Genomic DNA, 25279 nt, shown 5'->3' with positions numbered 1-25279 from the left:
TAGACACACTGGAAGAGATGCAACTCTATAGAAAAAGTGAGGATGCGCTTTCTGATTTGGAGAAATTTCCAGGATTCACTGTTGGGAGAACAAAACGATGCAGGTGGTACAAATCCAAGGAACACAGGCGACAATGTGTTGTGACTGCAGGACCCCCTGTTTGGGTGGGTGGTGAGGACACAATGATTGGGGGGAAAGAACCAAGGGCAGGGTGTTCCCTGGTGGTTCAGCAGGTGAAGGAGCTGGCGTCACTGCGGTGGCACAGGTTCCCTGGCCCTGGGAACTTTCCTCAGCTGAGAGAAAGATAGTGAAAGAAGGAAGGCAGGGAAAAAAAGAAAGAAAGAAAGAAAGAAAGAGGAGTTCTCATGGTGGCCCAGTAGTAACAAACTGGCCTAGTATGCCTGAGGATTCGGGTTCGATCCCTGGCCTTGCTCAGTGGGTTAAGGATCCGAGAAATGCTGAGGGCTGTGGTGTAGGTTGCAGTTTCAGCGTGGATCTGGGGTTGCTGTGGCTGTGGTGTAGGCTGGCCACTGTAGCTCTGATTCAACCAACCAGCCTGGGAATCTACCCATGAGGTTGTGGGTTTGATTCCTATGCCTTGGGTGTGGCCCACAAAAGCCAAAAAAGGAAAGAAAGAAAGAAAGGTAGGTGGGTGGGAGTGAGGCCTGTCAAACTTTTATTTTTTATTTTTTTTGGAGCACCCATGGCATAATGGAAGTTCCTGGGTCAGGGATCGAATCCCAGCCACAGTTGTGGCAATGCCCCATCCTTAACCCACTGGGCCTTGAGAGAACTCCCCTGTCAACTTTTACCTTTTAAAAATTATCTAGGAGTTCCCGTCGTGGCTCAGTGGTTAACGAATCTGACTAGGAACCATGAGGTTGCAGGTTCAATCCCTGGTCTTGCTCACTGGGTCAAGGATCCGGCGTTGCTGTGAGCTGTGGTGTAGGTTGCAGACACGGCTCAGATCCTGCGTTGCTGTGGTGCTGGCGTAGGCCGGTGGCTACAGCTCTGACTGGACCCCTAGCCTGGGAACCTCCATATGCCACGGGAGAGAACCAAGAAATGGCAAAAAGAGAAAAAAAAAGTTTTATTGAAGTGTAGTTGATTTAAAATGTGATACTTTCTGCTGTACAACAAAGTGATTCAGTTATACATGTAGACACATTAGCTTTTTTCTAGATCCTTTTCCCATCAAAACCATGACAGAATATTGGGTGAGTGTCCTGTGCCAGACGGCAGGTCCCCTGGGCCAGTCGTTCCATACATCACCGTGGGCATCTGCCAACCCCAAACCCCCACTCCATCCCCTCCCCCTCCCCTGGGGTAACCCTGTGTTTTCAAAGCCTGTGGGTCATTGTAACTTATTTATTGTGATGCCTATCAGTCTGTATTTAATTGTATCATTCTTATTTATTTGGCTGTGCCCACGGCATGTGGAAGTTCCTGGGCCAGAACTTGAACCCGTGCCACCTCATTGACCCAAGCAGAGTGGCAGTCCAAGCCACTGCAGTGACAATGCCAGATCCCTCAGCCTCTGTGCCAGCAGAGCACTCCTAGTCTCTATTTCATTTAATGATGCATTTCTGTATCCTACTGGGGGACCCTAAGATCCTTTTGACAGATGTTATTCTTTTTTTTTTTTTTTGGCTTTTTTTTAGGGCCACACCCATGGCATATGGAAGTTCCCAGGCTAGGGGTCCAGTTAGAGCTCCAGCTGCCAGCCTGTGCCACAGCCAGAGCAACATGGGATCCAAGTCACGTCTTTCACCTACACCACAGCTCATGGCAATGCCAGATCCCCAACCCACTGAGTGAGGCCAGGGATCGAACCTGCATCCTCGTGGATACTCGTCAGATGTGTTTCCACTGCACCCCACTGGGAACTCCACTGCTGTTTTTGAATTCACCCATCCAAAGAGCAGTTCAGTGTTTGGCAGGGGCTACTGCTCAAAAACATTTTTCTCAATCAGTTCCCAAAAAAAAATGGATGATGAGGTTTCTTATGGGAGACTAAGCACCATCTGACCACAGCAACAAAGGCAGGGAGGGGTTCCCTTGTGGCTCAGTGGGTTAAGGACCTGGCATTGTCAGTGCTGTGGATCAGGGGGTTTGATCCCTGGCCCAGGAACTTCTGCAAGTAGCAGGCACCGCCAAACAAACAAACAAAGAAAAACCAAAAAACAAAGGCAGGGAGACAGTTCTGCCAGACAAAGGCACTCACAGACCACTGGGCAGTGGAAATAAATGCCCGGATAAAAAATCCACAATACCCAGTTACATTAGACCCTCAAGGAAGCAATGGATCATCTTTGACTCAAAGAATCCTTATATGGTAGAGGCTCAACGGTGAATATTTTCCGCAGTTCATCCTGAACGCGAGGTAAACCGAGGTCCAAAGAATCCATCAACATAATGCAACATGTTCACCAATAAAAGGAAACAAAGCAGGCACAGGATCACCTTGTTTTCAAATTGATCCCCTGGACCCATGCCCGGGGCCCGACCCAGGGGCTGACTCCTTGTCTCAGCCAGACAGGTTCTATTTTTTTTTAATTAAAATATAGTGGATGGACAATGTTGTGCCAACTTCTGCTGTACAGCAAAGTGACCCAGTCATATATATATAAATTCTTTTTCTTGTATTATCTTCCATTAGCTTCTATCCCCAGAAACTGGATCAAGTTCCCTGCAGGGAGATCCTTTTCCCACTTGGATTCGAGCTTATAATGCAGCAGTGCTGAGACTGGAACAGCACAAATTTCATTCAACGGCCAGAGAAGGGAGAAGCAGGAACTTAATTTGCCAATCAGCCTCTCAACCCAATTCAGGTGGAGACTGTTAATTCTGGCGGAGACACTGGGCATCTAGGAGGGTGGAGGGGAAAGGGAGGGGACTGGGAAGAGAGGGAGGGATAGTCATCGCTTCTCTGATGTGGTTTGGACCCCAAAGGGAGGCACCTCTCCTTTCCAGTCCTTGTAAGGGCTTGTTCTGGTGGTCGTCATGGCAACCATCCCGGGTCAGGGTGCCGGTGGGTGTGTCGCTTAGCAGCATCCTCGTGTGTTATCATGAGTGCATATGAGCTCTAGGTCCACTGGAGGTCAAATCACAGGCTAGCTTGTTCTCATCAGTTCTTGTTTTCTCTGCAGCCTCCTCCCGAAACTTCCATAGGAGCAATTGGTTTCTGTTGAAGAGAGGGGCAGGGGTGTCATTCTGGGGCACCAGCCTTGGTAAAAACCTCCGTATGCCTGGTAAAAGCATCTGTCCTAAAAAACCCCCCAAATGTGGCCATAGTGAAACCAAAACGCCAGAGCCTCAAAGCCAGCCTAAACCCAGATTGGGAGCTGAACCCACAGATTTTGTTGTTTTGGCTTTCTAGGGCGGCACCTGCGACACAGGGAGCTCCCCAGGCTAGAGGTCAAATTGGCACTGCAGCTGCCAGCCTACACCACAGCCACAGCAACACAGGATCCGAGCCACGACTGCGACCTACACCACAGCTCACGGCAACGCTGGATCCTTAAGCCTTGAGCGAGGCCAGGGATCGAACCCACCACCTCATGGTTCCTAATCGGACTTGTTTTCACTGTGCCACAACAGGAACTCCCTGGACCCACAGGTTTTTTTTTTTTTTTTTTTTTTAATTCGAATCACTCACCTGATGTCTGGACCTACTGAAGCTGGACCTACTGAAGCTCAGGTTCTTTGTGTCTCAGCACAGAAGGAATTGAGTGAGAGACCAAGGGATAGGCAAGAAATCGATTTATGAGGACAGGATGCTTGTGAGGGGTACAGGCGGGCATGCAAGGGGGCTCTGGCCCGAGGATCAGGTAAGCTACAGTTTTATGATCCAAGGAACGTGGGGGAGAGGGAAAGTCCACCTTCCTCACTCTTCGGGTAGAAGGCAGAGGTCAGGCTTACATCACCAGCTCCTTCTTCGTTTTGGGTGAGAACATACTTGACCTTGTGAGGTGCAACGAGGACGGTCGTGGTGCTGGTTCCAATCAGCAGAGGGGTGGTAACTTGTGCTAGATTATGTTGCATCATCTCAGGGTTCCCTATAAGGAGGGGCTCCTCCTCTGGAAGGTCCGCTTTCCCTTCCCTTCCTGTCCCGGGTCCTAAGGATGAGTATCTTGCTGAACTTGAAGACGGGCCTCACTTTATCTGTCCATGGACACCTTTTTGGTTTTATAGTCAGGCAAGCTGCTTCATTCCACAACATTCTCCTGGCTGTCGTGAGGGGTTAGGAGGATGATGATGGCTTTAGGCAGCACCCATGGCATATGGAGGGTCCCAGGGGAGGGGCTGAATCAGAGCTATAGCTGCCAGGCTACACCCCAGCCACAGTCACAGCCACGCAGATCTGAGCCTCGTCTGCACCCTACACATCGCCGTGGCTGCGGCATAGGCCAGTGGCTACAGCTCTGATTGGACCCCTAGCCTGGGAACCTCCATATGCCACGGGGGCGGCACCCCCCCAAAAAGACCAAAAAAAGAGCCTGACCATCAGAGATCTTTAATCACAAAATGCAGCAGATAGCAGCCAGTCCTTGAACCTCCTCTCTGGTGGCTGCCTTCCGTCTTATCCATTTGCCTCCTGCCCACCATGCTGTTAGGTCCTTTTTTTCCCTAAGCAAATGTGATCTTCCTTCTCTTCTAAAGGTTCAGGCTCCCCACACAAGTGCTATCTTGGGAGCCCAGCCCGGTTTGCACTGCAACACCCTTCCCAGCTCACAGGGCACATCTTGTTACCTTCCTTTCCACAGCAGTTCTGTGCTTTTAACTTCGCGTACCCATGCCAGGCTATGCTCTGAGGATTTTCCTGGATATCTGCATCAGCCAGGAAATTGATGCTAAGTGGATGTAACAAAGAATCCCCAAGTCCCAGGGGCCTAGGATCTTTCTTTCTGGGCTTGCAGGGCAAGTGTGTGGTTGATGCCCGGCCAGCAGGGGGCTCTGTTCCCCAAGTGCCTCCAGGGACCCAGGCTGGTGGGGTGTCTGCTCTCCACAACTGCTAACACCCCTTGTCCCAAGGTGGCCACGACCGTTGTCAGGCACCCCAGGCAGCAAGAAGATGGAAGGAAAAACATGGGAGGGTGCAGTTTTCCTAGGAGATCACAACCCATAAATCACAGCGATCATTCCACTGACACCCCATCCTCTAAACGTGGTCATGTGCCCACAGCAGCTGCAAGGGAGGGTGATGGAAATTGTCCCTCCGTGGCTCCCACGTGCCCAGAGAAAATTCAGAGTGTGCTGCCACTCACCTAGAGACCGGAGGAGAGTGGCTGGCAGTCTCCATGGTTACTGCCAAAAGGCGGTGTTTTCCTGAGCAAAAGAGCCGTTCAGGCCACGGTTTGTGGGCCTAGAAGGCAGAACTAACCCCAATCAGCTTTCAAACCAGCAAACGTGTTCTCCCTGCTCAAGGAGGGAAAAAAAGGCCTTCCCTGGGGGCAACATGGATGAAATAACAGGCAGCCCTCCTGGAAGGCTCCTGCCTGGAGCTTCTTGGCAAGAAACCTTCCCGCCTTGATCGGCAGATCCCTGCTCGCTTTGTGGACCAGCTCACTTCTCAGGCAGGAGATGAAGGGGTTCAGCGGGGCCCACACGATGGTGCTGAAGAAAGCAAGCCCCTTGGTGAGCTTCTGCCGCCCCGCCTGGGCGGGGCTCAGGTCCAGGAGGAGGCAGCTCCCGAGGCTGAGGGAGGCCCGAGGCTGTGGGGGGAGCAGGTGGAGGAGGCCTTGGGGCGGCCCCCTGGCGGAGGCGGGCGCCCGATGGTGCGGCTGCTGATGCGGCCGTGGGACAGGCGGGTGACCGCCAGGGCGCCAGCCAGGGGGCACACGGCTGCCAGGAAGGACCGGAGCTGCAGGGGCCTGGTGTCTGCACATACCAGCTCCAGCGAGGGCGTGCTGTCACAGAAGACGTGTCACAGGAGCAGCTGGGGCCCCAGAAGGGTAGGGAGAACAGCCAGGCGCTGGGCTCCGCGAGGACGCGGAGGCGGCCGGCCCAGCAGCGCAGCCGAGCACGGGGCAGAGCCGGGGGCTCAGGAGGGCCGGGTACCGCAGGGGCCGGTGGATAGCCAGGTGGCGGTCCGCGGACATGACCGCCCGCAGCAGGGACTCGGCGGTGCCCAGGACGAAGGAGAGCTCCGTCTGGGCGAAGTATCTGGCTCTGGAGATGGTCCCTTGCCCCGTGACCAGGGGGACGCGCACCTGCGGGGCGATGGCAGAGGTGAAGCCCACCTCCAGCCGCCAGAAGTGGGGAGGAAGGAATCCATCCGGGAGGCGAGGCGGCGGTCAGCCAGGGTCAAGGTGACCACGAGCAGGTTGCCCAGGAGAGGCAGCAGGTAAGTGACCCGAGCTCAGCGCAGAGCAGGAGCTGGGGTGCCCGCACGTGGGTGACCCCCAAGAGCACAAACGCCAGCAGTGCGGTGCGGTTGGCGGCACGGCCTGGCCAGGGGGTCCCGTCTGGGAAGGCAGCCGAGCGTGGGGGTTCGGTGTGCCCACTCGGGAGTCAGGGCAACCTGCTTTGGTCCTGGCTCTGTGGCTTGGCCTGGCTGGGGCTCAGCGCTTCATCAGGAAGGCAGGGATGCTAAGAGGACCCATCCCTTGGGGTGCTTGTGAAGAAGGAATGAATGGCAACCTGGAACAGGGCCTGACGGGTGATAACACCCTCCCGGATGCTGGCTATTATCTGTATATAATGGACAAAGCATCGTTTGCTTTCGTCAGAAAAATTTTCCTCTTGCCCCTACCCAGTTTGCTGGGTAAATTCTTTGATAATCCGCTGAGGGGTGAGTCCTGTTCTTTGGTGGGCTGTTATTTTGGATTGAACGAGTTAATACAGGTGGGAACCAGGCACGAGTAATGGAGAGAATTGGGGGTTTGCTTGTCACAGCTATTTATCTATCTGATTGCTTGTATTTATGAATTGTAAGGTAACATCCATTTCCAGACGTGCATATGTCATCCCTGAACATTCAGTGCCTTTTCTCAAATGGAACAGACAATTGCCACCAGCACCCGGATCGAGACACAGAATAGGACCTCGTGCCCCTTCTTGGCAGAACGCCCTCTCCCAAAGGTGTGCACAGGGAAGGGATAGGGGAGGGGAGAGACGAGGGGGTGTTGGGCAGCTGGAAGAGTCTTGACAGTTCTGAGCTCCCAGGAACTACTGTATCACATCGATACTCTCAGCCTCCTATGGCTGCTCGATGCCTCCTCTGTCCTCACCTGAAACACACTCACGCCTAGACCAGCTCTGGCCCCTGAGCGAGGTAACCTGCATCACAAACCCAAGCCCCAGGTGTTCTTTTGGATTTTCTAGGAGCCACATGAATAGACTGAGGAAACAGAAACAGGTGCAGGGGGTGTGAGGAACAGGTTTTATCTGACCCCGTGGGTATAAGCGTTATCATTTCCACGTGCCATCACTGTGAAAAGGCCGTAGGTGAATTGTGTTACATTCCTTTTTATTTGTTTGCTTATGTGTTTGTGGTCTCTGTGTTCAGACTCAGGTGTGAGTTCACACTCACAGCCCAGACCCTTGCAGAGCAGGCACGGTTCGAGGGCCCAGTGTCGGCAGCCAGCTCAGGGCTCCCGCACGGGGACCGCTGTGGCTTCGATCCCCCCACCACCTCCTTCAGGCTGCAGTCAAATTCTATTTCTCTTGGAATCAGGAAGCACTCCCCTGACCTCAGTTCCTTCCCCAAAGCCTCTTCAGCATCCCCTCCTGCTCTGTCCCCAGTTTCCCGGAAGGTGGTGGGACTGGCATCCAGATGACAGGCAGTGAGGTTTTTACCTGGCGTTTACAGTCGTCTTTGTCACAAAGGGTCCAAGACTAGATCTAGAATTTTCTCGGAGAGGCATATGGCACGAAGCAGAGGCAAAGGAGAAGGTGACCCACACAATGAGCCAGTGACAGAGACAAGGACAGGCCCTGGAGAGGAAAAGAGAGAAACACAGTCAACGCAGACAGATGCTGAAGGAAGGAGAAAGGCAGGGAGGGTCCAGGTTGGGGCAGAGAAGCCGAAGAAGACCAGGTAAGACAGAGAACTGGAGACGAAGGAAAGAAAGAGCTAGGAGCTGACAGATAGAGCAAGAAAAAGAAGATGTAGAGAGAGAACAGAAAAGAAAATCACGTAGAATGAGTCAGGGATCAGAGAGAGCCCATGAGCAAAAACGATTTTGAAAACCTAAGGGGTTCTTGGATGGCGCTGGTAAGAATGGGGCTCCCCTGGTCCCCTCGGGTCACTGTTATTTCAGATACGGGGTCACAGCCCAGATGGGACATGTGAGGAAGGCTTTGTCCTCCCCAGTTCTTACCCGGGGAGTTCCCAAGAGGTAGGTGGGTCAGGCCTCGGGGACCCAGGAAACTCTGAAAACTTAGAATCAATCTTTGTTTTCTTTTTTTTTTGTTGCCATTTCTAGGGCTGCTCCTGGGGCATATGGAGGTTCCCAGGCTAGGTGTCTAATCGGAGCTGTAGCCGTCAGCCTCCACCAGAGCCACAGCCACCTGTGACCCAAGCCGCATCTGCCACCTACACCACAGCTCACGGCAACGCCACATCCTTAACCCACTGAGCAAGGCCGGGGATGGAACCCGAAACCTCATGGTTCCTAGTTGGACTTGTTTCCGCTGAGCCACGACGGGGACTCCTCCATCAGTTCATTTTCTGTCCTTCCTCTTCCCCTTGAGCAGCGAAGCAAGAATCAGCCCCACTGGACTCACACAGTTGATGACTGTTCATTCCTGGTGTCCCCAGGTTTAGCCCTGTCATAGTCACCGTCATGCTGACATTTGTGAAGTATCCGCTCTAGTGGGTCTCAGTGAATTTGTTTCCTGCCGGGATCCCCCTTCTTTTGCTGAGAAGATCTCAGCCATCTCTTTGTGCAGTTTCTCTGGCTAGTGTGTGAGAAACCCCTGGCCGTCTCGGTCATTCCCTCCTTTCTCCAGGATGCTCCATTTTAGCTGGTGAAGGATGCTAAGGTCTGATGTTTGTGTTTGGGAAACAGAGATGGAAAAGCCAGTAGTGTTCCAGACAAAAAGTCATACAAGGTGTAAATTGTATGGACGCGTTCATCCAGTCCTGGTGTTGAATTCTCGTTGATCTTTGGTCAGCAGGGACACAAAGCGACCAGGTTTTCCGTGAGAGTCCTAGAATTTCTTACCCAGCCCGCTGGTATGGTCCAAAAGGTATCAGAAACCTCTCAGTCCAGAAAGCCAAGTCCTTTCTATGAATCTTCTTGAAGATAAAACTTTTTTTTTCTTTCTTTTTTTCTTTTGGCCATGTTTGTGGCACATGCGGGACTTCCCAGGCCAGGGATGGAACCTGTGCCACAGCAGCAACCTGAGTCGTAGCAGTGAGAATGCCAGATCCTTAACCCCCTAGACCATCTGGAAACTCCAAAGATGAAGCATGTTTGCAAAAGCACAAAGGACAGAAGACTTCAAGTGCCATGATTAAATATCTGATTGCAGGAGTTCCCGTCCTGGTGCAGCAGAAATGAATCTGTCTAGGAACCATGAGGTTGCAGGTTTGATCCCTGGCCTCGCTCAGTGGGTTAAGGATCCGGCGTTGTTGTGAGCTGTGGTGTAGTTTACCGATGTGGCTCAGATCTGGCCTTGCTGGGTCTGTGGTGTAGGCCCACAGCTACAGCTCTGATTGGATCCCTAGCCTGGGCACTTCCATATGGCACAGGTGGGGCCCTAAAAAGGAAAAAAAAAAAAAAAGAAAGAAAGAAAGAAAAAAGAAAAATGTTCATGCAAGAGTCAGCTACTACATGTAAGTCCCTTTTGATAGTTTGTGCTCAGTGTCACTTGATGCGTGTCATGGTCTTGTCACCGCTTCACCACCACCTGCCATTCCCCTGCTGCCACCACCACCCTGCCCCTCTCCACTTCCTGCTCCTGGGCTTCCTTCCCTGAGGAGCGGGGCTCCTCTGCTCTGACATCCAGGTCCCCTGCTCTGCCTGTGTGCTCAGCTCTTCTCCAGCAAACAGAGCTGCTTGGAGAAGGGGCCCAGGTCACCCTCCCCTTTGTCTCCTCCCTCCCTTCCTGCAAGGCTGGGTGCAGGCAGGATGCTTGTTCAATGCTTTTGTTGCCTGACTTCACAGCAGAGGTTTTAAGCTCCCCTTCTCCTGGGTGGGGTGCAGCTGGGCTTGGGGGTTGCCCACCCTGGAGCATCTCAGGCCACGTGCAGACTGTGGAGAGTTGAGTAGGGTAAGAAGCCTGGGAGGGAGTAGGGTTGTGAGCGGGGTCCCCGGTCTTGCAGCCCCCACTTCTCAGGGTCCTTGCTGATCAAAGGAACTCAAGTGTCCACAGAAATAATCGATAAACAATCTGTCATAAGAATAGGAAAGAGGGAGCTCCTGGTGTGGCGCAGTAGAAATGAATCTGACTAGTATCCATGAGGATGCAGGTTTGATCCCTGGCCTCTCTCAAAGGGTTAAGGATCTGGCATGGCTGTCGGCCAGCCATGGGGTAAGTCGCAGAGACAGCTCAGGGCCTGTGTTGCTGTGGCTGTGGTGTAGGCTGGCAGCTGTAGCTCCGATTGGACCCCTAGCCTGGGAACCTCCATGTGCCGTGGGTGCGGCCCTAAAAAAAAAAAAAAGAAGTAAAAAGAAAAAAGAACAGGAAAGCGTTGGAGTTCTCTTGTGACCAAGTGGGCTAAGGATCTGGCATTTTCACCACTGTGTCATGGTGTTTGATCCTGGCCTGGGAACTTCCACATGCCAGGAGTGCAGCCAAACAAACAAACATAGGAAAGAGTTTCATTTGAGCCAAACTGAGGCCCATAGCAGGGGAGACAGCCTTCCAGTAGCTCTGAGGACCTGTTCCATGGAAGCATCGTTTTCAGCATACTCTTCTATCTTGTTAAAATATAGGTCAGACATCAACCATGACCAGGTAGGTCCCTTCAGGATTTCAAAAAAGACAGACTTAGTCCTCAGACAGCGAGACAGTGGGACCCTCGGGTCTGGGTGGGAAGGAAACCTTATCTTCGAGTGAGTGTTGCCATGGAGACCATAAGCTGGGAGTTGTTCATCCTCATCCTCCAAACAGACCTCCTTGACCTCAGTGGTGAGAGCAGATGTGCCGTGAGGGTCTGACCGGCTGTCGCAGCTGCACACAACGTTCAGGCTGAAGCCTGTACCAGCCACCCTGACGTCCCCACACCTCAGTATGTGAACACCTTCTCCATCACGAGCAATGGCAAGTCTTAGAGCCATGTGACCCAGCAATTTCCTCTGATGAGGATCTTCCCGAAAGACCTGAAAGCACACCCTGGAAGAGACACTTGTACATTCACGTTTAGAGTAGCGTAAGTCACGTGAGCTAAAACGTGGAGCAGCCCACGTGCCCACTGACCAAAGAATGGATAAGCCAAACGTCGTATGTGTAAATAACAGAGTATCATTCAGCATCAACAAGGCAGGGAATCTCACACACGCTACAACGTGGAGAAACCCAGTGAACACTTTACTCACTGAAACAGCCCTGACGGGAAAGGACGAATATTGAAGGATTCCCTTCAGTGCAGCACCTGGAGGGGTCAGATTCATGGAGACAGAGTGTAGGATGGGAATTGCCAGGAACTGGGAAAGGAGAAGGGGCATTGGGGGCGAGTGGGTACAGAGGTTCCGTTTTGCAAGATGCAGAAAGTTCTGGAGTTTGGCGGCACAAAAGGTGAACATGCTTAACAGGACTGAACTGCCTACTTGAAGGTGATGAAAATGGCCACTTTTGAGTTCCCATCGTGGCTCAGTCCTTAACGAATCCGACTAGGGACCATGAGGTTGGGGGTTCAATTCCTGTCCTTGCTCAGTGGGTTGAGGATCCAGCGTTGCCGTGAGCTGTGGTGTAGGTTGCAGACGCGGCTCTAATCCCGAGTTGCTGTGGCTGTGGTGTAGACCGGCAGCTACAGCTCGGATTCGACCCCTAGCCTGGGAACCTCCTTATGCCCCAGGAGTAGCCCTAGAAAAGGCAAAAAGCCAAAAAAATAAAAAAATAAATAAAAAATAAAATAAAAAAATAAAATGGCCACTTTTATGTACTGTGTATTTTAGCCCAGTACAAAGAAATCTCTGAACCCATCCTCTGAGAGTAACCACAGACATGTCAAGGGCTGATAGCAACACTCCAGATGCTCCCACCCACCCAGCCCCAGCCCCACCCCAGCCCCACCCCACCAAAGGTTTAAGCCTAGTCGTTGGTGCTCAGGGACTCCCTGCTTCCCTCTTTGGAGATGTGTCAGCTCCAGCCCCACACAACTTAACCTCAGCTTCCCTGAGAGATCCCTGCTCCAGGCTCTGCTCCAAGGATCAGTAAGTCTTGGGTATGCCCTCTCTTGGAGGAGACTGAGCGTGGCGTTCAGCGGCTCCTAAAGAGACTCTGCCATCGCAGGGTGCAGCTGGGTCAGGCTGGCTCAGCCTGAGGGTGGGAAGACCCATTGTGCACACGAAAGCAGAAGGAGCTGGGAGCTGTTGTGTTTGTGTGAGAAGTGGAGGGAGTTGGCTCAGTGTCTGCATTCTAAGACTGGTTTTATTTGACCTGTGCTCAAAGAGCGGTAAAGATGATCCTTATATAGGGTTTATGACATGAGAACCACTGACTTCAGTTTCCTGTGTATAGTTGGAGGTCTGTGATTTTCAACTCTGCGGATTCCCAGAACACTGTAACTGAGGGACTGACCTGAGCATCTGTGGCTTTTGGTATTGGTGGAGGGGGGCTGATGGTGATGCATATGAAATCAACACTGGGCTTGCTCACACCGTGACGCTGGCTCAGAGGACACATTACTGGTATTAATTGAAAATGTGGTAGGAGTTGCTGTTGTGGCTCAGCGGAAAGGAATCTTACTAGCATCCATGAGGTCCCAGGTTCGATCCCTGGCCTCACTCAGTGGGTTAAGGATCCGGTGTTGCTGTGAGCTGTGGTGTAGGTAGCAGACGTGGCTTGGGTCCCTGGTTGCTCTGATTGCATAAAATTAACCGTCTCTACCATTGTAGGTGTACAGTTCTGTACCATTGAGTACATTTCCATTGTCCTGCGACCAGTCTCAGAACCCTTCTCTTCTTGTGCCCATTTAACAATAACTCCCTGTTGCCCCCTCACCTCAGCTCCTAGCAAGCCACCGATTGACTTTTCTGTCTATGAATTTGATTCTCTGGGTATTTCATAGAAGTGGAATCATACACTCTTGGTCTTTTTGTGACTGGCTCATGTCACTCAGCACAGTGTCCTCAAGGGTCCTCCATGTTGTAGCAGGGGTCAGCCATTGCTGTTTTCTCAGGCTGAATCATATTCCACCCTCTGTATGGAGCACATTGTGTCTATCCATTCCTTTGGGGATGGACATAGGAGATGCTTCCATGTCTGAGCTACTGTGAATAGTATTGTTATAAACATGGACGTATGGTTATCACTTTGAGACCCTGTTTGGAGTTCCTTTGGGTCTATACCCAGAAGCTGAATTACTGGACCATAGGGTAAATCCATTTTCAGTTTTTGAGGAATGACCATATTTTATGCATTGTATCTCCTCCCTTCTCCATTTTACTTTCCTACTCACAGTGCCCAAGGGCTCCTCCGTAGTATCTGAACCAGAAGAACACAGACACGCAGAGAATGAAATGACTTCTCCAAGGGCACAGAGGTGTTGGTGGAGCCAAGATTCTTTCTTTAACTCTTTATTTTTAAATGTTTTTTTAATCTTTTTAGGGCTGCATCTGCGGTATGTGGAGGATCCCAGGCTAGGGGTCGAACCAGAAGTGTAGTTGCCAGCCTACACCACAGCCACATCAGAGCAGGATCCAAGCCACATCTGCAACCTATACCAGAACTCAGGGCCATGCCGGATCCTTAACCCACCAAGTGATTCTGAGGATTGAACCTGCATCCTCACGGATGCTATTCAGATTCGTTTCCAGTGAGCATGGAAGCTCTGAACCAAGATTTTTTTTGTCTTTTTGCCATTTCTTGGGCCACTCCAGTGGCATATGGAGGTTCCTAGGCTAGGGGTCCAATCGGACCTGTAGCCGCCGGCCTACACCAGAGCCACAGCAACGCAGGATCCTAGCCGCGTCTGCAACTTATATCACAGCTCACGGCAACGCCGGATCTTTTAACCCACTGAGCAAGGCCAGGGATCAAACCTGCAACCTCATGGTTCCTAGTTGGATTCGTTAACCACTGAGCTACAACAGGAACACCTAAACCAAGATTTTAACCAGAGTTCCCTGGGTCTTTGAATGTTTGCTCTTATCCAAAGTGCTAATCATGGACTTTGGGGTGTCATGGGCAGAGGCTTCCTGAAGATGAAGAATGAAGGGTTGGTCCCTTTCCTGCAGGCAGTTGGGAGACAGACCAGTGTGGTTTGATGCCTTGACTGAGCTGGGCTGGAGTCTGTCCCATGTCATTCTGCCTGAACTCGCAGTTCCAACTCCATGTCACTCTGCAAGCAGTGACACAGAAAGTGGTCCGTTTTCAGGGACCTTGGTGTAGAAAGATGTGGAGTCTCAGTTCTCCAATGACCTAGTTATTAATAGTCACTTCAGGAGCCCGTTGTGACTCAGCAGAAAGGAATCCGACTAGGAAGCATGAGGTTGGCGGTTCGATCCCGTCTTTCTCCGTGGGTTAAGGACCCAGCATTTCCATGAGCTATTGCATAGGCTGGCAGCTACAGCTCAGATTAGATTCCTAACCTGGGAACCTCCATATGCCTCAGATGCAGCATTCAAAAGACAGAAAGACAAAAACAAAAACAAAAACAAAAAGGTCACTTCACACATAAGAAGGAAGGGAAGGAATAAGGATGGTAACAATTTCCCGTGTTTTATGGTGGAAAGGAGGACGAAGATGGCACATAGTTTGTACACAGTCAGACAAGCTGATGCACAGCAGAGCTGAATTGGAACCAGCAGATCTGGTTGACTTCAGTTCTAAAATCATCATTCTTAGGCACTCAGCTTAGAACAATTAAGAGGCTGCTGTGTGTGCCAAGTACGGTATTAGAAGCTTTTAATTCTGAAGGGGCCGAAATCTTGGCTTTCTAGATTCTTTGGCTGGTCTGATCATGACATTTATGTAGGAGATGAACAAATTTAGTTTGTTAGGTATAAGAGGCCCATAGAAGCTCTGAGCCTCAACACATTCAGGCACCTGAGGCTTATATGCTCACCTCCTGAGCTTAAGGAGAAGTGGGTGGGGATCTGGGTGTTCCCAGGGGAGGGAGACAGCCCCCAGAAAGCTGGGAGGAGAAATGCTTGGAAAGCAAATATTTGCCCATTTATTTAGAGATGGTTTTCTGAGATAAAAAGTTATCTCCAGAAACAGCTCTTTTCCTGGCATGGGCCGTCTGTCTAAGTTATTGATCAGTTAAGGGAGCGGCAAGAACTGCTCCTGAGTCTGCTGAGTCTTCATTGCCTTTAGCTGAAAACAGTGCACATGTGAAGTGGTGCATTTTGGGGGAGACATAATTCTCTCCCCTCCCTTCTCTGCAAGCAGCCCTTGCAGTAACTTTGAACCATGTGGAAAGTCTTCCTTAGATTTGAAGAAACCAAAGCTCAGAGATGAAGGACGTGCCCCGTGTACCCCTTTACCCGCTTTTCCCATAACCCCGTTGCTTTGTGGAGTCAGACTCCCAGGGTCAAGTGTGCATGGACATTCTTGGTGACTTTGGGTGTTGTTGTCTCTGCAGGGTCGAGCCTCTTCAACTCTGTGTGGGATGCTGGATCAGTATGTTCGCCAGTTTTGTGAGAAACTGGTCCGAAGGCGGCCACTGGAGCCCAGGGACGAGTCTGAGATTCCCACACCTCATCCAAACATCTTCAGCCTACTGGTCTTTGGTGTGAACAGAACCCTGAGTGTTGGTGTGTACATCCTGGCTGGTTCAGTGGCCGTGTATGTAGCTGGACCTGGGATCATCGTCTCCCTCGTGGTGACTCGCTTCTTTTCCATGTTGTCTGGATTCTACTTCGCTGAGTTTGGGGCCCGGGTGCCCCGCTCAGGTTCTGTGTATTTCTACAGCTATGTGACAATGGGACAACTGCATACCTTCATCACTGGCTGGACCCTCATACTGAATTTCGTCCTTGGTGAGATGATGGGAGTGGGGCATGCTGTGGGGTTAAGACCAGGGACCTGGGAGAGAGATCTGGGGTCTTCCCTCGTTCATCAGCCCTTTGTCATTGACCTTGTAGAGGGAGTCAGGTCGTCGTGGCAGAATCCCCTCCCCCTGCATTCTCCTCGGCTCTATCCTGTTGTCCTAAAATGACTGGACCCAAAACCTAGGAGGAGGGGGAAGTGTAGGGAGTGGGTGAGAGGGAGGCACGTCCCACAGGCCCATCCCTCAGCATTTGAAAGGCTTTGCTCAGCTGTTGTCTTCCTGGGTTTCCCTGTACCAGTTGAGTGGGATTTCAGCCCTCATCTCCCAGCCGTGCTGGTCCTACTTCTCTGTGTTCTTTTCTTGCATAACCTCCATCTCCTCCTAACATATCACATAGTCCATTTAGTCACCTGGCCCTGCCCCCCCAGCCCATGAAGAGAAACTTTGAGATGGGGTATGTTGTCCGTTTCTTCCCCCCCGCCCCAAATCCACTCCAGGGTGTTCATAGGGGTTCAGTTACTGTCCTTTCATGAATCTACCTTCTGCCACTGCAGCCACAGCCTACTTGACCAGGGCCTGGAGCTACACCTTTGACAGCCTGATCGGGAACCACATCTCACAAAAGTTAGAGGGAACGTTCTCTGAGCATACGCCCTCGTTCTTGGCCCCATACCCAGACTTTGTTGCGCTGGCCCTGGTGCTGCTGATGGCTGGTAAGAAGGGGTCAGAGCAAAGCTGGGGAGCATGGACTGTGAATGGGGGTGCTGGGGTGGGAAGGGCTTGGGTTCCCGAATGGTGGGGGGATTAGGACTGGAGAGAAAGGGTCAGGAAGGCAAAGCTGAGCCCATTGTTTTCCACCTTTGCAGCACTGACGTTTGCCCACGGGTAGGGGCTGTCCTGTGCTCCCTGAATTACTTTTTTCTTTTTTTTAATACATGTGTAGTGGTGGCAGATGGGAGTTCCTGAGGCTAGGATTTGAATCCAAGGCACATCTGTGACCTATACCACAGCTCATGGCACTGGATCCTGAACCCAGTGAGTGAGGCCAGGGATCCAACCCGCATCGTCCAGAGGCAAGGCCGGGTACTTAACCTGCTGAGCCACAATGGGAACTCTTATAAAATCACTGTTGGATGTTGACCAGCATCCCTGGCCTTTGCTCCCCCATATGACACATGACAGTCAGAATGTCTCCAGATATGGCCACACCTCCATCTGGGAACAAAATCAGCCCAGTTCCGAACCACTTAGAAAATGAGAAGTTTCCTCCTCTGTATTGAGAACAAGAATATTCTTTTAAAGGAAAGGAGATTCGGGAGTTCCTGTCGTGGCACAGTGGTTAACGAATCCGATTAGGAACCATGAGGTTGTGGGTTTGATCCCTGGCCTTGCTCAGTGGGTTAAGGATCTGGCATTGCTGTGAGCTGTGGTGTAGTTCGCAGTCGCAGCTCGGATCCCGAGTTGCTGTGGCTGTGGCATAGGCCGGTGGCTGCAGCTCTGATTAGACCCCTAGCCTGGGAACACCATATGCCGCAGGAGCAACTCAAGAAAAGGCAAAAAGAAAAAAAAATTAAAAAAAATAAAGGAAACGAGTTTCTCAGAGGAAGAACTAATTACTCTTTTTTCAGCTTAATTGAAATATCATTCACATACAACAGTCTGTAAGTTTGAGATATACAGCATGATTTTCCAATAGATGTATGTATTGAGAGATGATTGCCACAATACGAAATGAACCATCTTAGGGAATCCCGTCTTGGCTCAGTGGTTAAAGAATCTGATTAGGAGCCATGAGGTTGGGGGTTCGATACCTGGCCTTGCTCAGTGGGTTAAGGATCCGGCGTTGCCATGAGCAGTGCTGTAGGTTGCAGATGTGGCTTGGATCCCATGTTGCTGTGGTTTAGGCCGGTGGCTATAGCTCTGATTCAACCCCTAGCCTGGGAACCTCCATATGCCGCAAGTGTGGCACTAGAAATGGCAAAAAGGGGGAAAAAAAAAAAAGAGAGAGAAAAAAATGAACCATCTTAGGGTGTAAAATTCAGTGGCACTTAGGACATTCACAACCAACATCTCCCTCTACTTCCAAACATTTTCATCTCCCCCAAAGGCAGCCCTGCACCCACTGAGCATCACTGTCCATCCCCCACACCACCTCTGGGTCCCAACCCGAAGCCCTTGACCACCGCCCGTCCACTTTCTGTCTCTGTGGATTTAATTGTTTTGGAGGTTTCACACTTTCCATCTTTCCCACAGGGCTAGTGCTTCTGGGAGTTCATGACTCAGCCCTGGTTAGCAAAGTGTCCGCAGGCATCAATGTTTTGTTGCTCAGCTTCATGATCCTCTCTGGCTTCATTAAGGGAGACCTGCACAACTGGCAGCTCACAGAACAGGACTACAAACTGGCCACATCTGGATCCTCTGACAGCTATAGGTTAGGTGGGTCCTCTTGCCCCAAGTCCTGCTGAGAGGGGGCTGCAGATCTGGGAATACAGTGGGAACGGAAGAGACCTGGGCTGATGGATCCAGAAGATAGGGTCCTGGAGCCCAGGTCTTGGGGCGTTAACGGAGGAGTCCAGTAGAGATGTCTGAGCAACCTCCCCCATGCTCTTCCTCATCCCTTCTCTCACCACAGCCTGGGCCCTCTGGGTTCTGGAGGGTTTGTGCCCTTTGGCTTTGAAGGGATTCTCCAGGGAGCAGCAATGCCTTTCTACTCATTCTTTGGTCTCAATGCCATTATCACTGCAGGTAACATGGTCTTCATGTGTCCTTTCCGGCTTTGCCCAGTTTGGGATGCCCTTGAACAATGGGGTTGGCAGTTGATGAGGCTGCTTTTGGAGGTGGGAGGGGGAAGAATATTGAATGATTTCACAGCTGTGTGTTTTCCTGACCTGATGTTCCCAACACCCTGTAGGGAAAGAAACCCCCAACCCTCAGCATTCCATCCCTTGGAGCATAGGGATCTTCATCTCCAGCTGCTTTTTTTTTTTTTTTTTTTTTTTTTTTTTGTCTTTTTGCTATTTCTTTGGGCTGCTCCCGTGGCATATGGAGGTTCCCAGGTTAGGGGTGCAATCGGAGCTGTAGCCTCTGGCCTACGGCAGAGCCACAGCAACACGGGATCTGAGCCGTGTCTGCAACCTACACCACAGCTCACGGCAACGCCGGATCCTCAACCCACTGTGCAAGGGCAGGGTCCGAACCCGCAACCTCATGGTTCCTAGTCAGATTCGTTAACCACTGTGCCACGACGGTAACTCCTCCAGCTGCTTTTTGACCTATTCTGGTGTCACAGTAGCAATCACCCTCATGGTGCCCTACTACCATATTCATCCTAACATCCCCTTGCCACAGGCTTTTCACCATGTTGGGTGGGCTCCTGCCGGATACTTCGTGGCTGTTGTCATCCTGTGTGCTCTTTTTTACAGGTCAGTGTCAAAGCTTTCTCTCCATGTACCGTCAGATGCTCAGGCATCCTCTCTCTTGGGATTGAGGGACGAGAGGGAAAGACACCTCACCCCAGGTGGGAGCAGGGAGCAGAAAGCAGGTCTGTCCTGCTTCTCTACATCCTCACACGTGTTCCCATTATTGTCTTTTCCAGCCTCCTGGTTGTCATATTGGCCATGTCTCGGTTGATTGGTGCAATGGCAGAGGATGGGCTCCTTTTCCGGGGACTTGGCCAAATCTATGCCCGAAGAGGCACCCCCTTTGTGGCCGTCCTGGTTTCTGCAACTCTTTCAGGTCCATAAACACAACCCAGTCCTTCTTTGATCAATTTCTTTAGCTTGGATATATCCAGTGGCTTCTCACTCCCTCCCCCGACCCTCGTTCTAGGGATCCTGGCAGTACTTTTCAAGATCTTTCATCTTGTGGAACTCCTGTCAGTTGGGGCCCTGCTTTCTTACTTCCTTGTGACTTTTTCTGTCCTGGTCCTCAGGTGAGACTCCACTACGCGTTGATTGGGGGTCTTGGGCTCATGGGAATTGAAGGGGAGCTAATGAGTATCTGTCTTCTAAGTGTCCTGGTAGGCTTCTGGAAGGAAAGAGGTGGGTTAGGCTGCCTGATGTTGGATGCGTAGAGGCTGCTATTACCATTGCCTTAAATCCTCTGCTTCAGGTACCAACCAGACCAGAGTTTCAGCCAGAAGGCGAAAGCAGAGGAGGAAATTCAGCTGAAGCATACAGCTGAAGAAAGTCCTTTGGAATCTGTACCTGCAACAGGAACCTCAAACCCTCTAAAGAGCCTGTGTGACCCTATCAGCACCACCCCCACTCTGAAATCTGGCCAGATTGTCTATGGATGCGCCTTCCTGCTGGGTGAGCCCGGGGACTTCTCTTTGGTCACCTTCCGAGATTGGCAGGATGGGCAGGGAGTGGGTGTGCTGGCAGCTGAGGAGTCTTGCAGATGTGATGGCCCTTCCTGGGGTGGGCAGTGTGGGGGAGGGGTGACCCGAGGTCTTGGCCCATTTGGCCTCTGGAGTTGAGCCTGCTGTCTTCCCCTTGACCCGTGCAGTTCTCCTGCTGACCATCCTGAGCCTGCTTCTGGCCCAGTGGCTCAGCCGCGTGTTCTCTGGAGACCCCGGGTTCACAGCAGGGGCTGTGCTGCTGCTGCTGCTCATTGCGGGGATCACCGCCATCATTTGGAGGCAGCCCCAGAACCCCTCTCCTCTTCCCTTCAGGGTAGGTGACCTTATGTGCCCAGCTGTCCAGGCTGAGGGGCTGAAGTCGGCATGCTTTGAGGTGAAGCCTCCTTTGCTGGACCAGGGAAGGGGGGACTTGCTCATACCCATGGACCTTCCCTGGTCCCACCCAGTCTCAGTGGGCCCTGCATGCACAGCCTGAGGAGGACTGGGGTCTCCCTCTCAGAGATGTGGGTGTTATGTTCAGGGAGTCACTGACTTCGCCCCCAGGTCCCTGCTCTGCCCGTCCTCCCAGTGCTGAGCATCTTTGTGAATGTCTACCTGATGATGCAGCTGTCCTCTGTGACCTGGGCCCAGTTTGGCATCTGGAATGTTGTGGGTGAGTGGCTTTCTGGGATGAAGAAGCCTCTAGAGTGACTGAACCCAACTCCCTTCCTAATTACCTCTCCCCACAAACTGTGTCAGATGCCCTAATAGGGGTTCTTTTGGGCCTTTGTAAGTGGGGAGAGAGCCTACTTTCCTTCTCATGGTCTCATTTCCCTGCTAGGACTTGCTATATTCTTTGGATATGGGATCCGACACAGCTTGGAGGAGAAGAGTGATCCACAGCCACCAGCCTCCAATTTCCAGACTCTGGATGAACACACCCCTGGTGCTGAATCCTCTTAACCGCAGGAAGTAGATGCTGTGTGTGTTTCCCTTCAAACACGGGAGGTGTCTTGTGGTTCAAGGGACACTGTGATCCTCTGTGGGGTATGAGTGGGTTGCATTTAGAGCCCTGTTTTCATTGACAGAGGACTGAATCACTTTAATATTGTATAATTTTTTTCTGAAATTTTATTTTTATTTTTTACAGAATAAAATACATACATTTAAACACAATTACATTCACACAGATTATTATATCATGGATCTTAAGAAGCAGATTAAGTGACTCCCACCGGAGAAGTGGAATGGAAAATATGCTGAGACAAATAGGAAATTTATTCTGTACTTTATCCCATTTCTTATAGCTTTTATCTTTACTACTTAGTTTTATCTATTACATTTCAATTTTTCTTTAAAAATTAGCATTATATTAAAATTGTGTATATTATGCAACTAAAATTTATAAAGAAAGCCTTATATACCATTAAATATTTTATATAGCATAATAAAAAGAATAACTTAACTTGTAAGAATAACAAAAATAATACACCCTCTGAAAATAAGTAAAATATAAAATGCATAAATTGGTTAAAAAACAACGTAACTATATAAATATGTCCTCACAATTTGTTACATCTTACTGATTCTTCAATATAGGCATTATGCCATTCTAGGTGATGTGATAAACAAGACATTATAGACCTTACATTGTACCATGGAGGGAAATGGTTATTAATAATACAATTGTAGAACTGTATTAGTTAATTGTACAGCGGCATTATTTGATTATAATTATCATCAATTCTTTGATGGAGAGGAAATCAGAATCAGATCTAAGAAGACTTCATCATTCCAAGAATGATGTCAAATGACCCCCTTCATGGTGGATTATGCACTTATTGACTATGAGCTGTGTTTCTTCCCCAGAGAGTCCTTGTTTGTGTATCACTTGTAGATTTTTGGTTTGCAGTTATTCTGAAGTTTTGATAGAAGAGTCTATATGTATGTGAGATTGTTTTTGTTACAGCAGATACCCAGCAGCCCTGTGCTGCAGCGTATCAGCTCTGGCGACAGCCCCGTGGCTGTAGCATACCAGCTCAGGCAGCTCTGTGGCTGTAGTGGATCAGCTCTTTTACCCGGTGAGAAACCAAGTGAGCACTCGGAGAGTTGGAGAACTCAGGTTTATTACGCCGGCGGGCTCAGAGGAGATCGCTCTCCAGAGTCTGAGCCCGGAAGAAGGGTTTCACAAGGCTTTTATGGGCTATGTCTTCCGGGTCCAAGCTTGGCTAGTTGGACTGGAGTGACGTCAGGCAAGGTAGTAGATGTGGAAACAAATTTACAGAAGCAGATGCATGGGGGAGGACTGGTTGGGGCAGTTGGCTAGACTTTGCTTAGTCATCATGGCTGGGGTCTCTCCTTTCTACATTTTATTGGGACATTTTCTCCTACATTTTAAGTTGTTGTTCTCTTAATTGCAAGTTCATCTCCAGTGTCCTGCATTTGTACCACCTCTTCTCATGATTTATGATTTTGGTGGTATAATTGTGCATGGATGATTTTGTATCTTTACTGTATCTATACCTTTCCTGGTGAGCCTTGTCATTTGTGGCATTTTTGTTTCCTGTTGCTGTCTTTTCTCTTCTGCCTAGAGAAGTTCCTTTAGTATTTGTTGTAAAGCTGGTGTAGTGTTGCTGAATTCTCTCAACATTTGCTTATCTGTGAAGGTTTTGATTTCTCCTTCAAATCTGAAGGAGAGCCTTGCTGGGTAGAGTATTCTTGGTTGGAGGTGTTTTCCTTTCACCGCGTTAAGTATATCATGCCACGCCTTTCTGGCCTGCAGAGTTTCTGCTGAAAAATCTGCGGATAACCTTATTGGGGTTCCCTTGTATGTTACTTGTTTCTTTTCCCTAGCTGCTTTCAAGATTTTCTCTTTGTCTTTAATCTTGGTCAGTTTGATTAATATGTGCCTTGGGGTGTATCCTCCTTGGGTTTATTTTATGTGGTACTTGTTGTGCTTCCTGGATTTGAGTGAGTAGTTCCTTTCCCGTGTTAGGGAAGTTTTTGGCTGTTATCTCTTGGAATATTTTTTCTGTCCCCTTCTCTCTCTCTTTTCCTTCTGGCACCCCTGTAATACAGATGTTGGTGTGTTTCTCGTTGTCCCAGAGTTCTCTGAGACTCTCTTCATTTGCTTTCAATCTTTTTTCTCTTTTCTGTTCTGCATCCATGATTTCCACTAATCTGTCCTCCGCCTCGCTTATTCGTTCTTCTGCCTCCTGTATTCTGCTGTTAGCTGCCTCTAGTGAAGTTTTTATTTCCGTTATTGTATTTTGCATCTCTTCTTGTTTAAGTTTTATAGCTTGTATCTCTTTGGCCAGTGTTTCCTGTAAGTTATCCACCTTTGCCTCCAGTTTATTTCCAATGTTTTGCCTCATCTTCAGCATCAACAATCTAAAGTCTTTTTCCTGGAGGCTGAGAATCTCCTGGTCACTTAGCTGATTTTCTGGGTTTTTTTCTTTCTCCCTCATCTGAGCTATAGTTCTCTGTCTTTTCATTTTGATAGGTTTTTGGTGTGGTGACCTTTTGATAGATACTAGAGTTGTAGCCTCTCTTACTTCTGGTGTCTGCCCTCCTTGTGGCTGAAGTTGGTACAGGGGCTTGCTGTAGGCTTCCTGATGGGAGGGACTGATGCCTGCCCACTGGTAGGTGGAGCTGATTCTAATCCCTCTGGTGGGTGGGGCTTAGTCTCTGGATGGGACTAGAGGCAACTGTGTGCCTGAGGGGTCTTGAGGTGGCCTGTTTAGTGAGGGATGGGGCTGTGACCCCACCTGGATTGTTGTTTGCCCTGAGGCTTCTCAGCACTGATGGGTGGGGCCAGATTTTCCTAAAATGGCCACCTCCAGAGAAAGGCACTGCTGCTGAATATTCCCGAGAGCTTTGCTTCCAATGCCCTTTCCTCACAACAAGCCACATTCACCCCTGTTTTCCCAGGATGTCCTCCAAGAACTGCAGTCAGCATTGACCCAGATGCCTATGGAGACCTTGCTCTGCCCTGGGACCCAGTGCACGTGTGTGCGCCTTTTAAGAATGGGGTCTCCATTTCCCCCAGTCCTGTGGAGCTCCTGCTCACAAGCCCCACTGGCCTTCAATGCCAGATGCTCCAGGGGCTCTTTCTCCCAGTGCCAGATCCCCACATGTGAGGGTTTGATGTGGGGCTCCGAACTCTCACTCCTGTAGGTGAGTCTCTGTGAACCAGTTAGTTTCCAGTCTGTGGAGCTTCCCACCCGGGAGGTATGGGGTTGTTTATATCATGTAATTGCCCCTCCTCCCTCTTGTGTCCTCTTTTTCTTCTGGAGTAGGATGTCTTTTTTAAGGTTTCCAGTCCATTTGGGTGGAGATTGGTCAGCCTTTAGGTGTGACTTTTGTTCTTTTTAGGAGAGAAGTTGAGCTCCAGTCCTTCTCTTCTGCCATCTTAATCCTCTCTCAAGCAGCTCTAGTTTCTGAAGGGACAGAAAACATTTCTTTGCCTGGTCGAATAATTACATTTTCCTAACAGATTGACGAATGTCGTTTGGTATCTAGAGGAGGCCCATAAAAACTCTGTGGCTCAAAGACAGTCAGACACTTGGAGTTTATATGCTACCCAAGACCAAGGAGAAGGGGGTGGGGACCCAGGGTTTAAAGAGGAGGCAGACAGTGCCCAGGAGGAAGGGGGAGAGCAAAGGTTTGCCACTCCATGAAGTCAAGTCATTCTGAGATTAAAAGTTTGTATAAATAGCTCTCTTCCTGACATTGGCTCTGATTAGACCCCTAGCCTTGAACTTGGATATGCTGAAGGTGCCTAAAAGGCAAAAAGACACCAAAAACCAAAGAAAAACTAAAAAACCTTGCCT

The 25279-nt window shown here is 50.2% G+C and overlaps 1 protein-coding gene and 1 pseudogene across 2 annotated transcripts; one reads left to right on the top strand and one right to left on the bottom strand.

Annotated features, from left to right (window-relative positions):
* Positions 1-5263: 5263 nt before the first annotated feature.
* LOC146402452 (olfactory receptor 6E1-like) lies at positions 5264-6969 on the bottom strand (annotated as a pseudogene).
* LOC100620152 (cationic amino acid transporter 3-like) lies at positions 6232-25271 on the top strand. 2 transcript variants are annotated; one of them, XM_084961901.1, is made up of 13 exons: positions 6232-6346; positions 6938-7083; positions 15701-16097; positions 16663-16821; positions 18362-18544; positions 18741-18853; positions 19457-19530; positions 19704-19843; positions 19937-20039; positions 20219-20418; positions 20615-20781; positions 21012-21120; positions 21289-25271. In XM_084961901.1, the coding sequence occupies exons 2-13, from the start codon at positions 6997-6999 to the stop codon at positions 21408-21410; spliced, it is 1854 nt and encodes a 617-aa protein (XP_084818027.1). In that variant the 5' UTR covers positions 6232-6346; positions 6938-6996; the 3' UTR covers positions 21411-25271. The 2 variants fall into 2 exon arrangements, 1 of the variants encoding a protein (XP_084818027.1); XR_014806646.1 differs by lacking the exon at positions 21289-25271 and having other exon boundaries at positions 18362-18539.
* The last annotated feature ends 8 nt before the right edge of the window (positions 25272-25279 follow it).

The sequence above is a fragment of the Sus scrofa genome, chromosome 6, assembly GCF_054392235.1.
Source record: "Sus scrofa isolate SSC_HxYL_T2T_F1_AM1 chromosome 6, Sscrofa_HxYL_maternal_Yorkshire_Landrace_v2.0, whole genome shotgun sequence".
Lineage (NCBI taxonomy): Eukaryota > Metazoa > Chordata > Mammalia > Artiodactyla > Suidae > Sus > Sus scrofa.
This window is presented reverse-complemented; position numbering and strand designations above follow the sequence as displayed.

Coding starts and splice junctions, on each gene's coding strand:
- LOC100620152 (XM_084961901.1), top strand. CDS start 6,997: ATGGAACAGACAATTGCCACCAGCACCCGGATCGAGACACAGAATAGG. Junction 16,822..18,361: donor CCTGGTGCTGCTGATGGCTG/GTAAGAAGGGGT, acceptor TCTTTCCCACAG/GGCTAGTGCTTCTGGGAGTT. Junction 20,782..21,011: donor CCTCTCCTCTTCCCTTCAGG/GTAGGTGACCTT, acceptor CTTCGCCCCCAG/GTCCCTGCTCTGCCCGTCCT.